This window comes from Microtus oregoni, unplaced genomic scaffold (genome assembly GCF_018167655.1).
Source record: "Microtus oregoni isolate MIOR12 unplaced genomic scaffold, Mior012 000005F_ref0000423, whole genome shotgun sequence".
NCBI lineage: Eukaryota > Metazoa > Chordata > Mammalia > Rodentia > Cricetidae > Microtus > Microtus oregoni.
In genome coordinates this window covers 26,748,598-26,766,239 of record NW_024543064.1, presented here as the reverse complement: position 1 = coordinate 26,766,239, position 17,642 = coordinate 26,748,598, and the positions used below count along the sequence as shown (strand labels likewise).

Below are 17,642 nucleotides of genomic sequence, written 5' to 3'. Positions count from 1 at the left end.
GCACCCGCAGCCTGCTTCCCTCATCACTGCGCTTAGTGTCCCCATCCAGATCCTAAGCCTAGCCCTTCCCAATCCCCCACGCGCCCAGCTCTCCCGTCTCCGCCTTCGTACCTAAGGCCAGATTGGCATCTCCACCTTCCCTCCGATCCCAACAGCTAGACCAAGGCCTCTGCGCACTTCACTTTGACAGCCGGGTACCTTTCTCACTGCGCCTATGCAGTTGGAAGACCTCAGGAGTCAAATTCTCAATTCTCGAAAAGAGCATTTCCCCACAGAGAAACCTAACACCTGTATTGGACATACTCAAAGTACTTGAACCCTCGATGATTTCCCAGTCTCTTGAATTTTTCCCCCTTCCAAAAGTAGTTCCCGGCGCTCACCTGGCAATAAGCCTTTGGCTAGTACCACCATCCTCTTCAACCCCCACGGAACAGATGCTGATCACCCGGTGTTTCTGTCCTCCCACGTACGCTAAAGACTAGTCTTGCTCAATTCAGAAGCCATTTCTAGAAGTGTAGGGGCCTAAAGTAATAGAGATAAGAATGAAAACCTACTTCTTTACCTTTTCAAGTGTGGGAGGGGAATGCAATTGTGAAAGTATTGGAAAACGTGTAAGTGCAAAACTATGCTATGTGTAATTCACAGAGAAACGACCACCCAGAACACGCCGTCTCAGCCAACAACTTCCTTCACCAAATTTCCTGGGGTTAAGTATGAGCTATTGTATCTCTAGGGAGAGGCGTAAAGGTTTCTATAAAGACAGTTGACACGACACTAATGAAAACACTATCCTCTCTCAACAGCTAATGCATGCTCGCTCAATTGATGTTAAATGTTGGGTCTGACTGCGTGTAAGTTCATGCACAGACAGATAACAGAACTCCCTAGATCATTCCCTTTGATTCATATGGAGCATTGCTACCAGGGGGCTTTACAAAATACAAAAATGTCTAGAACCATCTCTCCTTAAAATCTGCAGGCAGATTTGCGCTCCTGTCTAAATGGAGGCCAAGTCCTATGCAAGACACATTGGGGCCCTTCGCAGTCTGATTTTCCATCATTGCTTGATTCACACTTTGAGTCCTAATCACACCAGAGTATATGTAGTTCCTTAAACTATGTCCTTCATGACTCCATGCTTGTGGTCCCTGACCCTCCATCCTTTCCCTGGCCTGTACTATTGACTGAAGAATCGTTGTCCTTAGGAAAAGGACTTTCTGTGTGCTCCCAGCGCCCTGCCTGTGCTTCTCTCTACACCTGGCTCTTTAGACTCATCTGTTCACGCGTGTCTCCCTACGTGTTTGTCTGACTCATGTCTGTACTGCAGCGTCTAGCATTCAGTGCCCAGGTCACAATAAATCAGAGCTTGGTAAAGGTTTGCTGAACCACTTGGCAGTTTTATATGGCACTGTGTTCCTTCCTCAGGAGGCTTCTATGTTTCTTGCTGCCTGTGTGATGTGATTCCACTCAGGCTAATGACCCTAATGGGGTGACAGACTAGCTTTCTCTAGGTAGTCTATCTCTTGGAAGACAATGTAAATCAGCAATTAAGAGTGTGCCCTTTGGCCAGGCAGTGGTGGTGCACGCCTTTAATCCCAGCACTCGGGAGGCAGAGGCAGGTGGATCTCTGGGAGTTCGAGGCCAGCCTGGTCTATAAGAGCTAGTTCCAGGACTGGCACCAAAGCTACAGAGAAACCCTGTCTCGAAAAAAAAACCAAAAAAAAAAAAATTGTGCCCTTTGGAGGCATGCATGGCACGTCTAGATCCCATATTTAGCTAGTTCATGATCTTGAGGTGTAGCCTCTGAGCCCGTTTTTCTATACAATGGTAATAGCAATACACTCCTGAAAGCCGAGCTGTAGGGATTGAGTGAACATGCATTGTATGTTCACACAATCAGTAGCTGATATTGTCTTTTGGGAGGTGATCTGGGCGAGGTTCTGTAAATAGGAAGAGCTGTAGTCCCAGGCTGAAAGAACGGGATCTGCAGGGAAGAGCACAAGCTCTACTTTCGGAGGACCAATGTTCTATCCCCAGCATCCCAGAGGACCAATGTTCTATCCCAGCATCCCAGAGGACCAATGTTCTATCCCCAGCATCCCAGAGGACCAATGTTCTATCCCCAGCATCCCAGAGGACCAATGTTCTATCCCCAGCATCCCAGAGGACCAATGTTCTATCCCCAGCATCCTCTGGGAAGTTTACAGCCGCCTGTAACTCCAACTGCAGGGAATCCAGCACCCTCCTCTGTCCGCCCAGAGCCCCTGTCCTTACATGCATATACCTAGACATATACACATAATTAAAAATAAAAATTTAGGGGTTGGGGATTTAGCTCAGTGGTAGAGCACTTGCCTAGCAAGCGCAAGGCCCTGGGTTCGGTCCTCACCTTCAGAAAAAAAAAAGAAAAAGAAAAATTTAACTGGGTGGAGTGGCACATGTCTTTTTTTTAAATATTTTAAAGACTTTATTATGCATACAATGTTCTGCTAACATGTACACGCCAGAAGAGGGCACCAGATCTCACTATAGATGGTTGTGAGCCACCATGTGGTTGCTGGGAATTGAACTCAGGACCTTTGGAAGAGCAGGCAATGCTCGTAACCTCTGAGCCATCTCTCCAGCCCCGTGGCACATGTCTTTAATCCCAGCTCTCAGGAAGCAGAGGTAGGAAGATCTCTGTGAGTTTGAGGTCAGTCTTACCTACAGAAAGAGTTCCAGGACAGCCAGAGCTACACAGAGAAACAAGGTCTTGAAAAACAAACCCAATAAATAAATAAACAAAATAAAATGAGTTCGAGGCCAGCCTGGTCTACAAGAGCTAGTTCCAGGACAGGAACCAAAAGCTACAGAGAAATCCTGTCTCGAAAAATCAAAAAAAATAAATAAATAAAAATAAAAAAATAAAAAATGTAAAACCAAGAACTGTAGTCCTTAATCCAGGCACTTGGGTGGCTGAGGCAAGAGATTGCTGCAAGTTCAAGACCAGCCTGGCACCACATAGTAAGACCCTGTCCCAAGTTATATATATCTATGTATATATACATACATATATATGGAAAGCCCACTATTTTGGTTTTCTGAGATAGGGTTTCATGTAGCAAAGGCTGACCTTGAACTTCTGATTCCCCTCTTCTCACCACTCCTGCATTGGTATCACGGTTGTGTGCCATTTTACCCAGAAAAAAAAATGTTTAAGAGTGATAGTCTTCCTGGTTTACCTAGATTCAGTTTTATGGACTTCAGACACCTGTAGTAATTCATTATCATATAGTCACCCATCCTACAGTTTTTGGCAGATGTCACACCAAGTGAAATTCTAGGGAAAACTGGATTGAGCCTTTCTGTACACTTCCTGAAAGTGGGGCTATTGATGAGTCCAGTCTATGTCCGAGTCTAAGACTCAAGACAAATATCTATAGTGACAACAATAAAATATTTCTTTTGCATTGTTGAAACAAGGTTCCTGCTGTAGCTGTCCCCAAACTCAGTAGCATGGATTGACCTGGAATTCTCCACAGTCCTCTTGCCTCGGCCCCTAAATTCTGGGATTATAGGCACAAACCACCACTCAGACTATTGAAACAGTTTTTCAATTATGTCAATACTTCACTGAAACACCTTGATGCCCAGAGCTCCTCTATCATATAGATAACACACTACCACCTGAATTTACAAGAAAAACCAAAGCTGCTTTGCCTAGGGTTGCATAGCTGGTGGGAGGAGTCAGTCATTTGACAACTCCTACTCCTAACCAGCTTGTGCTGCCTTCCCTGAAGGGATTGGATGGAAATTTTGTGGGGTTTGGTAGGTCAGGAGGCGAGGGAAGGCTTTGAAATGCGCACACACATAGGCGCGTTTAAATGTGCACAATGTGTGTGTGTGTGTGTGTGTGTGTGTATGCATAGCGTATACCCATCAAGTGTCTAAAAGAAATGATGAAGTAGTTGACCAGTGAGGCCTTGTAGGAGAGAAAGAAAGCAGAACAGTGTAAGACTAGAAGCTGAGAGCGTGTCTGTTCTTCTGTCGAAGCTGGTGTTGCTGCAGGAGCTGGAGCCGGTGCCATGGTGACAGGTGCCTATACCCAGGCCTGTAAAAGCACAGACATGGTAAATTAGTCCTCGTGGATGCTTTGAAGGAAATCGTATTTCTTGGAGCTGTTTTCATTATCTTACACAACTAATTGGTCTCCTGGAGGCCGTCCCTGTTCCCACAAGGCCGGTGCAGACATTGCTGTTCCTCCCATAATGCAGCCAGAGTTTAGCGCTGCACAGAAAGGAAGTGTGCTCTTACTGGAGCTGCTTGTGAGAGTTGCATACTTAATGTTGTCTCACTTTTTTTTTTTTGGTTTTTCGAGACAGGATTTCTCTGTAGCTTTGTTACCAGTCCCGGAACTAGCTCTTGTAGACCAGGCTGGCCTCGAACTCACGGAGATCCGCCTGCCTCTGCCTCCCGAGTGCTGGCAGTAGAGTGGGCAATAAAAACTACCTTTTGCCTCACTTCTGTCCTCATAAAAGCCCTGCAACTAAAACCCTGTTAAATTTTGTTTACCTTCCTTATTACGGGAGAGGAAACTGAGACACGTGACCACGTGACTGTGGAGTGGCTTTTTGTTTTTGTTTTGTTCGTTTGCTGGTTTTTTGTTTTGTTTTACTTTGTTTTCCTAAGACATGTAGTACTTACTGAAGGACTAAATAGCAGTGGGGTTCTGTTCTGGTTTTTCTGGGTGAAATTTAACAGCCAGCCCTGGAACCCATGGGTGTACATCCCATGCAAAATATAACTGAAGTTGAATTGTCTCAAAATGAGTCATCTGGAGAGCAGAAGACAGGGCTTGTGGTCCCTACCCTGCCTCTTTAAAGAAGAAAATGGAGAGGAACCGACAGCTCTCTAGAGCCCTCTGCTGGTTCCGGGTGCCATTGCTAGCTGGAGGCACACTGTGCTTCCTTGTGTTTTCCAGTTCTGTTCCCAGACACATATTCAAGAAGATGAAAACTCTCCATCTCTAAATAACTGAAATCCAGTGATGCTAATACCGCTGAGAAACAGTAGATGTGAATACACTGCCCAAGAAACAATTACTTTGGGAAGGCCAGACCAGGGCCTACTTCCCCATCTCACTCTCCCCTAAAGCCTGTGACTTTATCACCCTCCCCTCGGGATTGGGAGCTGGACCTAGAGTCTCATGCACACCAGGCAAATGCTTTGCCACTGAGCTACCTCTCCAGCACACCGGATGTAGAGATAGTGTCTCACTAAGTTGCCTTGGATTCATTCTGTAGGCCCAGCAGATCTTAAATTTTTGACTCTGCCTCAGCCTCCTGAGTAGCTAGAGCTACGGTCCCTTGTGCCACCAGGCCCAGCTAAGGCTGTGACTCTTGAGAGGGAAAGAGAGGGACTTCGAGGGGACTCTGACCTCACAGTGGTACCCACTAGTCTCAAAAGAGCTGTTTGTATTGTATGTTGAGGCCCTGCCAGTGTGCGGTGAAGGCATGCATACGTCAGTGTACTTCAGAGATCATTTCCAAGCAATATAGAGGCAAGTGTTTCCCGAAATGCAGCTAGTTGTGAAATGTTTTCCGCGTGTGGATGTATGTAGAGCTCTTGGCAGGGGTGAGAAAGGGAGGCTGTAGACAGAAATGTTCCTACCAACAAAATGAGAAAGTTTAGGGTAGAGATCAGTGGTACAACACTTGTCTGCTAAAATGCCCAAGGCCCCAGGTTCAATCCCATCTCTAGGGAGAAAAAAAAGTCAGACTGTTGAAAAAGAAACTCCTTTTTCTGTTTGTTCTTGGAATTATTCTTTATTGGGGAGTTAGTGTTAAAAGTCTGCTTTGATGCCGGGCGATGGTGGCGCACGCCTTCAATCCCAGCACTCGGGAGGCAGAGGCAGGCGGATCTCTGTGAGTTCGAGACCAGCCTGGTCTACAGAGCTAGTTCCAGGACAGGCTCCAAAGCCACAGAGAAACCCTGTCTCGAAAAACCAAAAAAAACAAAAACAAAAAAAAAAAGTCTGCTTTGAAATACGTATGCTTTTTTTTTGAGGCATTGTCTCATGCTGTAGACCTGGAACTCAGAAATCTACCTACCTCTGCCTCCCAAGTGTTGAGATTAAAGATGTGCACCACCACACCCGGCGTAGTGTATGTTCTTGCAGTTTCTGGAGCCTTCTGAGAGGAGCCCCAACATAGCTATCATCCTGAGCTGGTACTTTTTTTTTTTAACTAGTCATTTATCTAGTTTTTATAGATCCTAATTTTTTTTAAATTGTTTCCAATTGAAGGTGGGGCATGCACATAAGACATTAAACTCTACAGGCTGGAGAGACAGCACAGTGGTTAAGAGCACTGGCTGCTCTTTTGGAGGACCCAGGTTCAATTCCCAGTACCAACATGGCAGATCACAAGTGTCTGTAACTCCAGTTCTAGAGGAGGATTCCCCCTTCCGGTCTCCAAGGGCACTAGGCACACATGTGGTATACATGCATGCAGGCAAACATTCACACACTCACACACACAACGCCAGGCAGTGGTGGCACACACCTTTAATCCCAGCAGTTGGGAGGCAGAGGCCGGAAGATCTCTGAGTTGGAGGCCAGCCTGGTTAGTGGAGCTTGTTCCAGGACAGCCAGGGCTACACAGACTGTCTCGAAAAAACAAAACAAAACAAAAAAAAAGCAAAAAAAAAAAAGACATGAAATTTTATATATATATATATGTGTGTGTGTATATATATATACATATATATATATAGTCTTTTATATATGTATATCAGGCCAGATAACTAGATATGGTATTTGTAAAGCCTCCATGCAACTAATGTTCTAATGTTCTTGCTTCCTGAACTGATGTTTTCTCTTTGTATGCTTCATATAGATGAATGGACAGAGGTGGACAGAAAACGAGGTATGCTATTTCTGGGCTGCATGCATTTAGTCTGCATCCACAGGGTCACCTAGTCCATTGTTAGTGGACTTTAAAAGCAGGCCCACTCTTAAGTATGTAGGCTAGAACTAGGTGTGAGTTTCTTCAGCTAAGACATCGGGCTTACTTTGGAATGTTCTTCTCCAAAGGAATAAACACATTGTGTAAGATGAAAACTCAGCCAACTCTAGCGAAAGGGCCATGCTGCGTCTGAGGGACTTTCCCCCCACTACCACCCCTTTTGTTGTTGTTGTTGTTGTTGCTGCTGCAAGCTTTCAGGGACAGCTGAGGCTCCACCCCTGGGTAGGTTGTCATCTGTGGTGGTCCTAAACCGTCCTTCCTGTGCTATCATGTAGGCAGAGAGTTTGCTTCAGTGTGAGCGGCCCTCCTGAGATGTTCCCCGTAGCACACACAGATTCCTGCTGAGCAGCTGAGGAAGATGAAGCATGTGACTGCATGGCTGCAGAGTGGGCAGCAGGCATGGATCATGCATGCACTGTTGCCTTATGTTCAGTCTTGTTTCCCGTTCACCCGCAGCTAGCTGCAAACCTGGAAAGGTTGAGGCTTGCTCGGAGTTTTTCTCCATCTTTGTATGCCGCAGGTGCCTGCCTTCATTTGACACACGGGAACAGTTTATGCCTATTGTCTGCCATCCTCGGTAGTTTAAATTCTCTCAGCACACCCGATTGCCAGCTGTGTATAGTTGTAATGCTTACAAGCATAACGGGGGTAAATATGATCAAAGAACATTATATACATAGGTGAAAATGTCACAACAAATCCCATTATTATGCATAATTAATAGACACTAATAAAAACTTTTGATTTTTTTTTTTTTTTTTTTTTGGTTTTTCGAGACAGGGTTTCTCTGTGGTTTTTTTGGAGCCTGTCCTGGAACTAACTCTTGTAGACAAGGCTGGCCTCGAACTCACAGAAATCCGCCTGCCTCTGCCTCCCGAGTGCTGGGATTAAAGGCGTGCGCCACCACCGCCCGGCAAACTTTTGATTTTTTGTGCATAAAATTTTTGTATATTTAATATATATGAAAGGCCCACTGAAGGCATTTCGATATCTCTGATTTTGAATTTAAAGGTGTAGGTTTATTTGTTTTTATTATTGAAAGGAAATTTTTAGCATAATTACATAGATTTTTACATTATTATGAGAGATAATGTTTTTGATTTTGTAAATGTTTTCCTAATTGTGATAGAAATTTACTTAGAGTGTGATATGGTAGAAAGTAAAAACAATTATAAAAGAAAATAAATTGAAAACAAATAATGCCAGGATAGGGAATGAAGAAAAATCTGGAACAATGAGTAAAGACAAAAAGAGTAAAATACCTATCTAGCAAATTTTGATAAATGGATCAAAATGATATATTATTGGATTACAGCATTCTGAATCCGTGTGTGTGTGTGTGTGTGTGTGTGTGCGCGCGTGTGTGTGCGTGTGTGTGTGTTACGGTATACACATACAACTATATAATTAATCTGGGTGTGGTGGTGCACTTTTGTGTTTTCTGAGTTATTTAATATATTTATTTATTTTATATATATGAATGTTTTTCCTGCATGAATGTGTGTGTGTGCCATAATCTTGCCTGATGCCCACGGAGGTCAGAAGAGGGAATTTGATCCTCTGGAACTGGAGTTGTGGATGGCTGTGAGCCACCATGTAGGTGCTAGGAACTGAACCTTCGTCCTCTGTAAGAACAACCAGTGCTCCTAACCTCTGAACCATCCCTCCAGCTCCTGGTGCATACTTTGAATCCTGGTCCTCAAGAGGCAGAGGCAGGCAAGTGTCTGAGGTTAAAGACCAACCTTGTCTCCATAGTGAGTTCTTGGCTAGCCAAGGATACATACATTGTCTCAGATAAATAATGCTTTAAAAAATAATAATATAATGAGACAGAACCCTTTCTGATTTCAGTGGTGTCAGCTTGGGTTTTAAACGCTCTCAGATTACATTTTCCTCATCAATGGAATGTGGGAATGGGGGTAATTTAGAGTTGCCGTGAGCTTTAAATGAGGCACTGTATATAAAGTTCCAAGCCCAGTGTCTCAACAGTGTAAAGACTCAGACCACTGTAGTCATGTGCGCATTCCCTGGCTCCTCTCTTGTAGCCTTGGCTCCACAGTGCGGATTTCCATAACCAAGTGATTTTTGGAGCCGGGGTAATTGGTAGAAACTGAATTGCTTTCATCAAGATAATTATTTCATCAGACTAGGTCCCGAGAAGCCCAACTGAAGCACCGGGCTGCTTTTATTATATTTCACAACCATCTTTTGACACTTCCCTTGAGCAATTTTTGGCCCGTCCTTTGATGCCTGGCAGGATTTCAGGTGTGAAGTGTGGGTCTTGAGGGCTTTCCATGTGTGTAATTAGATCGCCGGAGCTTATTCTAGCCTAGTGCTCGAAAACCATCAGCAGACACTGACTTCATCATCTGGCTACATCCAGACTTGAAGCCGCGTGTCAAGAGCCGGGTTATCAGCCCTCCTGATGTCCCTGTGAGAACCCCTCCCCTCCCGACTTCATCGTCTCAGTGATCACAGCGGGCTCCCGCTCCGTTCAGATTCATGAAAAGGAGACAAAGCTCATCTGAGTACCACAAACAGACCCCGCGGTGGAAGCCCGGCCCTGGCAGGGGAAGGGATGTTCTAGCTGGAGACACGCGTGCCCCTCACTTTGGTGGTCAGAGTATTGAAAGAGCAGACTCCAAAGAACTCAGATTTCCCAAAGCCCAGTGCTGTGCAGAGGGGAAAGACTGCAGAGCCCTGGCATCAACCAGAGGAGGAACTTGTCTTGTAGGAAGAGATTTCACACAGGTCTGGCCATTTAGCCCACAGCTAAATTAGCATATGCATGATGACCTTTCTTTCATCTTGTCTATAAAATTATGTTGCAGAGGAGACAAGGGAAAGCAGACTTCTCTCCCTGGTGTAGGCAAAGTATAAATCTATTTTCCTTTACCAAGGTGAATTATCTTGGGTTTGTTTTGGTTTTGGTTTTGCCTTTAGTTAAGACAGGACGTCTAAGTGCCTGGTAACAAAGGCAGCCCACGTATCTGACTGAATCTCCTGCTCACGTGTGAATCTGGCACAGTGTGCACCTCTAGGACATAGCACCTTTGTGTCCCCGTGGTGTTCAGCTTGGTGTCTGGTGTACTGCATGCCTGCCTAGGCCAAGTGCAAACTGGGAGAGGAAAATATGTAGTCTCCACACTCTCACAAAGAATGAATGGTGACAGAGATCCCTGGCTGCCAGGATGCCTGCCGTGAAACTGCCATTTCTCCTTTGGGTGCTCATGTGTGCCTGCTGTGTCCACGGAGACAGACACTGTTGTCCTCGGTTCTCAGCAGATGACCATTACTTAGGTCTGACGGAGGAGCCATGCTGTTACATCGCTGTTTCTCATCTCTGGGGAAGAGCTTCCTTTTTCTTTTTGCTTTGCCAAAGTCAGTAACAATCGCCTTGGGGTTTTGTCACTTTTAGAACCAATTTATTTGAGGCTAAGCTACTTGCCTGGATCCCAAGTGAACTCAAAGACCCTAGAGAACTGATTCCACTCTGTCAGCTTCCACCCAGTCACAGCTGACAAGGAATGGTTTGACTCCTTCCTCCTGGAAACTCTCCCCTTTTTCTTTTCTGAAGACCTGTGGCTCTTCGTTTGCATCTGTCCCTTGCAGATTCTGCACTTTATATAAAGGCCGTGCTGAGAAAAGAAGTTAGAAAACCCAGTTCAGCCGGGCCGTGGTGGCGCACGCCTTTAATCCCAGCACTCGGGAGGCAGAGGCAGGCGGATCTCTGTGAGTTCGAGACCAGCCTGGTCTACAAGAGCTAGTTCCAGGACAGGCTCCAAAACCACAGAGAAACCCTGTCTCGAAAAAAAAAAAAAAAAAAGTACATAGCTGGAGCCAACCACCAGCACTGCATTCAGCAAAAGAAAGTGGAATTTAGCTCGGTGGGTGGCACACGCCTTTAATTATAGCACTCAGGAAGCAGAGGCAGGAGGTTCCCTGTGAGTTTGAGGCCAGCCTGATCTACAGACCGAGTTCCAGGACAGTCGAGGCTATTCAGAAAAACTGTCTCAAAAAAAAAAAAAATAGAAGAGAAAGAAAGAAAGAAAAAGTGGAGTTTATGTCTTTCAGAAACCAGCAGTCATATATTAAGAATTCACTTAGGTTCTGTTCATAGTTTTCAGGAAAAAAAAAAAGAATTCATTTAGTGCCTGGAGAGATGGCTCAGGAGTTCAGAATATGTATTGTACTCACAGAGGACCATGTGACCCACTGCCTTCTGTAACTCTAGCTACAGGGGTCTGAAGCCTCTTTGACTTCCACAGGAATCTGCATTCACCCATACATGGCTATAACACAGAATTAAAAATAAAAGATACAGGCTGAAAAGATAGCTCAGCAGTTAGGAGCCCCGTGTATGTACTGCTCTCCCCAAGACCAGAGTTCAGCCTCCAGCAACGCCATCAGGTGGCTCACAACTGCTTCTAGTTCATCTCCAGCAGGACCCAACTCCTCTGGCCTCTGCTGGGTACCTGCACGCTCTTTAACATGTGTGTATCACACGCACATGCTTACCCACAAACATGCACAGATTCACATAATTAAAACCAATAAAAAAATCTTTAAAATATAAAAACTTTTTTAAAAGAACTAAGTAACCCAGTTGTGTGAATATATGCTCTTGATATCCATTTATGTTCATCTTTACACTAAAATAACTGGTTTAAGAATACTAGTGGGGCAGTGATGGTGCACGCCTTTAATCCCAGCACTCAGGAGGCAGAGGCAGGCGGATCTCTGTGAGTTCGAGACCAGCCTGGTCTACAAGATCTAGTTCCAAGACAGGCTCCAAAACCACAGAGAAACCCTGTCTCTAAAAACAAAACGGAAAAAAAAGAAAAGAAAAGAAAAAAGAAAGCTCTGGAGGTCTAGAGAATGACCCAGTGATTGGGGCATGTCCTGCCCTGCTGTCACAGAGGATCGAAATTCAGTTCCAACATCCGTGTCAGGTGGCTTACAAGTTCCTTTAATTCCAGCCCCAGAAATCAGACCCCTTGGGCCTCTGAGTCCTCCAGCCTCTGAGGGCACCTGCACTTTTTTTTTTTCTGAGACAAGGTTCTGTGTCGGCCTGGTCTGTAGACCAAGCCGACCTCAAACTCAGATCCCTCTGCCTCTGCCTCTGCCTCTGCCTCTCCAGTGTGAGTGCTGGGATTAAAGGGATGTGTCACCATCACCACTGCCCAGCTTTTACATTTTTTTCAAGACTGATCGAGGCTAGCAGCTGGCCCAGCAGGTAAAGGCACCTGCTCAGCAACAGCACCCCTGACAACCTGGGCTCAACCAACAGAGTCTGTGTAAGCATGCAAGAAGAGAACAGATTCTGTAAAGTTGCCCTCTGACCCCCACATATGCACATTAACACGCATGTACCTCCCCGGCCCCCCACAACACGCAATGACATAAAAACACTAAGAACAATCTATGCTTACCTGTACCTGCTGCTGTTCTCACACCAGAGCTCCCACTCCCTTCACTAGCGATGCTTCTCTGAGCAGTGTAAAATATGAACAGGGCTGAGGCCATGCTGGTGTGCAGGAGGCTTTCATTCTCGACAGGCCCCTGAACAGGATGGGATCTATTCCGGTGCTTTGGAATTAGGGCACGCTAATGGGGAGCAATCTGAAGGGCCTGTTTTGTAGACGATCTAAAAACACCGTCATCTCTAACCAGTGGGCAGCCTTGTCTATTTTTATGAAATGTTTATTTCGAGAAGTTAGTCACCACTGTTTGCCTGACATTCGTGAAGTTTAATTTTAAGTGGAAAAACAGTTTAGACTGCTTAACAGGAAAACAACACACATCACGCACATGCGCTAATCATAAAGTATTTTTTGTAAAAGGGCCAGTGAGATGGCACAGTGGACATGCTTGCCATGCGGCCTGAGGACCTGCGTTCAATCCCCACAACCCCTGGAAAGGCGGAAGGGAAGGAGCGATGCCACTATGGTGTCCCCAACCTCCACAGGCCCCATCACCACTCCTGCACTCATGAACTAATAATGAAGTTTTAATTAATTTATTTATTTAAATATTTATCTATTAGTTATTTTTATAGTGTTCTTCTGGTATGTATGCCTGCATACCAGAAGGGGGAACCAGATCTCAACATAGATGGTTATGAGCCACTGTGTAGTTGCTAGGAATTGAACTCAGGTCTGGAAGAGCAGCCAGTGCTCTTAACCTCTGAGTCATCTCGCCAGCTCCCTCTTTTTGTTTATTTGAGACAGTATCTCACCATGTAGACCTGACTGGCCTGAAAGTCACTTTGCAGACCAGCCTGGTCACCATCTCTCACAGAGACCTACCTCTGCCTCTCAAGGACTGAGATTAAAGGCATGCACACCATGCCCCGCCCCACCTGAATTTTTTTTTTTTTTTTTTTTTTTTTGGTTTTTCGAGACAGGGTTTCTCTGTTGTTTTGGAGCCTGTCCTGGAACTAGCTCTTGTAGACCAGGCTGGTCTCGAACTCACAGAGATCCGCCTGCCTCTGCCTCCCAAGTGCTGGGATTAAAGGCGTGCGCCACCACCGCCCGGCCTGAATTTTTTTTTAAGAATGTGTGTGCTGGGTGACTGGAGAGATGGCTCAGTGGTTAAGAGCACTGACTGCTTTTCCAAAGGACCTGGAGTCAATGCCCAGAACCCACATGGTGGCTCACAACCATCTGTAACTCCAATCCTAGAGGATCCAACACCTTCCCCCCTCCTATGGGGGCACCACACATATATGATGTATAATCATACAGGCAGGCAAAACATCCATATACATAAAGATAAATAAGGATGTATGTACTGTCTCTCTTTTTAGGGATGTGCTCTAACTTAGAATCTATATGCTTATAACTATTTTCAGCAGAAAAATTATAGACTTATTTATTTTATGTGTATGGGTGCTTTGCCTGCATATATGTATGTACTTATGTCACGCGCGTGCCTGGTGCCCTCAGAGATCAGAAGAGGGCATTGGATCCCATGGAACTGGAGTCCATGATGGCTGTGGGCCACCGTGTGGGTGCTGGGAACTGCACATAAGTTCTCTGCAAGAGCAACAGCTGCTCCTAATGGCTGAGCTGCCTCTCCACCCCACATTCTTTTTCATTTGCTTGCTTGCTTGTTTGTTTTGGGGTTTTTGTTTGTTTGTTTGGTTTTGGTTTTTGAGACAGGGTTTCTCTGTATAGTCCTAGCTACCCTGGATCTCTGTAGACCAGGCTGGCCTCAAACTTGAAGAGCAACCTGCTTCTGCCTCCAGAGTGCTAGGATTAAAGGCCTGCACCACCACCGCCTGGCAAAGCAGTACTTTTTTTTTATTTTCAGTACTTTTTTAAAAGAAAGATTTTCTGGAGGGTGGAGAGATGGCTCAGTAGTTAAGAGCACTGACTGCTCTTCTAGAGAGTTCAGGTTTGACTCCCAGCACCCACATGGCAGCTCAAACTGCCTGTAACTCCAGTTCCAGGAGATTTGAGACCCTCACACAGATAGGCATTCAGTCAAACCACTAATGAACATTAAATTTTTAAAAATTAATTAATTTTAAAAAAGGAAGGGAAAGAGATTTTCCTTATCGAGACATATAATAGTGGGGAAAGTGGTGTGTGACACCTGAAACGCAGTCTAGTATTGTCGTTGTGGACATTTGCCCTGGGAGGCTGTCACAGAGCAGTCCTGAGCCCTGCTTTCTACTGGGCCTCTGGGCTTCTCCCCAAGGGGCTGTTCCCACCGAGCACTCAGCTCCCTCTGTGCCTAACTCCACTCTTAGGCAGCGCTCGCACCCACGGCTTCTTGCAGTACACGCAGCACCTTCCTTGCTCATCGGGATTCTCTCTTGTCTCTGCAGTTCTGAACGACATCATCTCAACCATGTTCAACAGAAAGTTTATGGAGGAACTGTTCAAACCCCAGGAGCTGTACTCTAAGAAGGCCCTGAGGACGGTGTACGACCGCCTGGCTCACGCTTCCATTATGCGACTGAACCAGGCCAGCATGGATAAGGTGAGCAGACAGCCACTTTGTCAGCTTCCACTGCTGCCCTCCCACGTGCCGTGGATTGTCCTGAGCGGGATCAGATGGGATTCCAATTGCAGCGATGTCTTGGGAGAAGCAAGTACGTGTATTTATGAGCTGTAGTCGGTTGTCAGGTGGAGCGAATCTCAGAAGCCCTCTGCACTCAACCCCTCCGCTGTGTTTCACCTGCCCAAAGAGAGCCTCACTGCTCAGTCCTTGTTTATGGATAGGAGAGCATGCGCCGCCCCAGTTCAGGGCTCAACCCCCAAGCTTCACCTCTGGGAAGAGGGAAGAGAGGGCGGTTAGGAATTCCAGTATGATCAAAGCATGATGTGATTGTATGCAGATGTCACAATGAAGTCCAATAATATAAACATTAAATATACCTTATTAATTGGTTTTAGCCAGGTGGTGGTGGCATATGCCTTTAAACCCAGCCTGGTCTACAGAACAGATTCCAGGACAGGCTACACAGAGGAACCCTGTCTTTTTTTTTTTAAGAATTTTTTTATGATTTATTTAACTTTATTTATGTGCATTGGTGTGAAGGTGTCAGATCCCCTAGAACTGGATTTACAGGCAGTTGTGAGCTGCCATGTGGGTGGTGGGAATTGAACCCAGGTCTTCTTGAAGAGCAGTTAGTGCTCTTAACTGCCAAGCCATCTCTCCAGTCTGAGAAACCCTGTCTTGAAATAAAAAATTGTCAAAATGTTCCAGGACATCCAGAGCTACATAGAGAAATCCTGTCTTGAAAAATAAATAATAATAATAATAAATTTAAAAAAAAAAATTGTCAACGTGACCAAAGTCAGAGAAACCATCACAGCCAAGAGCAACCCAGGAAAGCCTGGCAGCCAAATGTCCTGTTGCATTCTGGAGAAGAGCCTGCAACACAGTGTGACATTAGGGTTGCGCTCAGTCACAAGGGCTTGCCTCACAGACATGGTGACATGAGTCTGCGCCCCAGAACCAAATGCTGGGCATGGTAGTGTGCACTTATAATCCCAGCACTGGGAGACAAAGACAGGAAGCTGTCTGCAGCTTGCTGGCCAGCCAGCCTACCCGAATAAGTGAGCTCCAGGCCAATGAAAGACCCTGTGTCCAAAGAGGTGGATGGCTCGTAAGTATGACACTGAGGGTTAACCCCTTGCCTCAGCAGGTACCCACTTAGACCTAAAGATCTAGGACACTGGGGAGAAACTAATGAGATTGGGTCTTATGTTTCCTAGGCTAGCCTCCAACTCACTATGAGGCTAAGGAAGATCTTGAACATCTGATCCCCTTGCCTCCACTTCCCATATGGTAGCCTGCACAACCACGTCTAGGAATCAAACTCAGGACTTCCTGCATGCTAGATAACTTCTACCAACTGAGCCACATCCCCACATGCCAAGTTCTAGGACTACAGACAATTGTGAAGTTAGACTTGAATAACGATAATTATTTTTCAACTTGCTCCATTATATGAACTTTTTTTTGAAGTTTAAAAACTAACAGTAGATGGTGAGTGGGTACACAGAATCAGCATCTGTCTGGTGTTGGTACTAGAAGCCTCAGTGAAATACACCAGCTTTAACTGAGCCCTTACCTCCTGTTGTCTGTCTTCCGGAATGTTACTTCATCCCAAAGACCACCTTCTCGCTAACACGGGCGGAGCCCCTTCCTCAGCCTGCCCATCTTCTGCTTGGCATCATGGCCTCCTTCAGACCTCTCATGAAGCCCATGATCATCAGAAAGGTGGTGGAGAAACTCATCATCAATGGCATCAGTTGGCACAGTATGTCATAAGCATCATTGGTGGAAACCAAGGTACTGACAAGATGTAAAAGAGATTGATGGTCCAGATCATTTTGTCTTTGGAGACAAAATTCTGTGATGCTGGGGACTGAACCCCAAGTCTCATCCATCCTAGGCACATGCTACATCCTACTCCACAGAGCTACATCCCAGCCTATCAGGGCCCAACATTGGTTACAGAAGTCCAAGCAAAGAAAGCTCCTGTTTCTCATTGTCTTCCAGAAGCCCATGGCCCACAGTGTCAACAAATAATCCACGTGAGGATCGTCCATAGTGTTTCCTCTAAGAAGTTTATGGGAAAGAGCCTGGCTGGCCATTAGACTCATGAATCCCAGTGTCAGGGTGTGCTGTGGAGAAAATGACGAATGTGCACTTTATATTTCTATTTAACCCAAACAAACAAACAAAAACTACATGCCACATTTAAAAATGGAACTAGGAAGTCAGATGTTGTGATAATCCCAGCACTTGGGACGTGGAGGCAGGGGCATCAGAAGTTCAGTGTTAGCCTCTGCTTGATAGTGAGTTTGGTCCCCTGTCTCAAAACTGTATTAATCGAATTTAAAAATAAGAGTGGGGGCTCGAGAGATGGTTCCAAGCATATACTTAAGAGGACCCAAGTGCAGGTCCCTTGTCAGGTGGCTCACAGCCACCTTTAACTCCATCTCCATGGGGAAACAAGGCCTCTGGCCTTTTAGGGCACTGGCAATCATTTGTACACCCCTACATGCATGTACATGAACATAATTCAAAATGGTTTTTAATTTTAAAAATTTAAAAATAAAAATGGGGTAGGGCTGGGGATTTAGTTTAGTTAGTAAAATGTTTGCCTTGTGTCTT

General features: G+C 45.5%; 1 protein-coding gene across 3 annotated transcripts in view; it reads left to right on the top strand.

Moving 5' to 3' along the window:
- Oscp1 (organic solute carrier partner 1) overlaps window positions 1–17,642 on the top strand; it is a 31,156-nt gene that overhangs the window by 662 nt on the left and 12,852 nt on the right. For 2 of the 3 annotated variants that reach the window (XM_041652400.1, XM_041652398.1), the window contains exons 2-3: window positions 6,876–6,905; window positions 14,839–14,993. In XM_041652400.1, the coding sequence (XP_041508334.1) occupies window positions 6,876–6,905; window positions 14,839–14,993 (185 nt within the window). The remainder of the gene's footprint in view (window positions 1–6,875; window positions 6,906–14,838; window positions 14,994–17,642) is intronic. The other variant, XM_041652399.1, reaches the window with a different exon arrangement.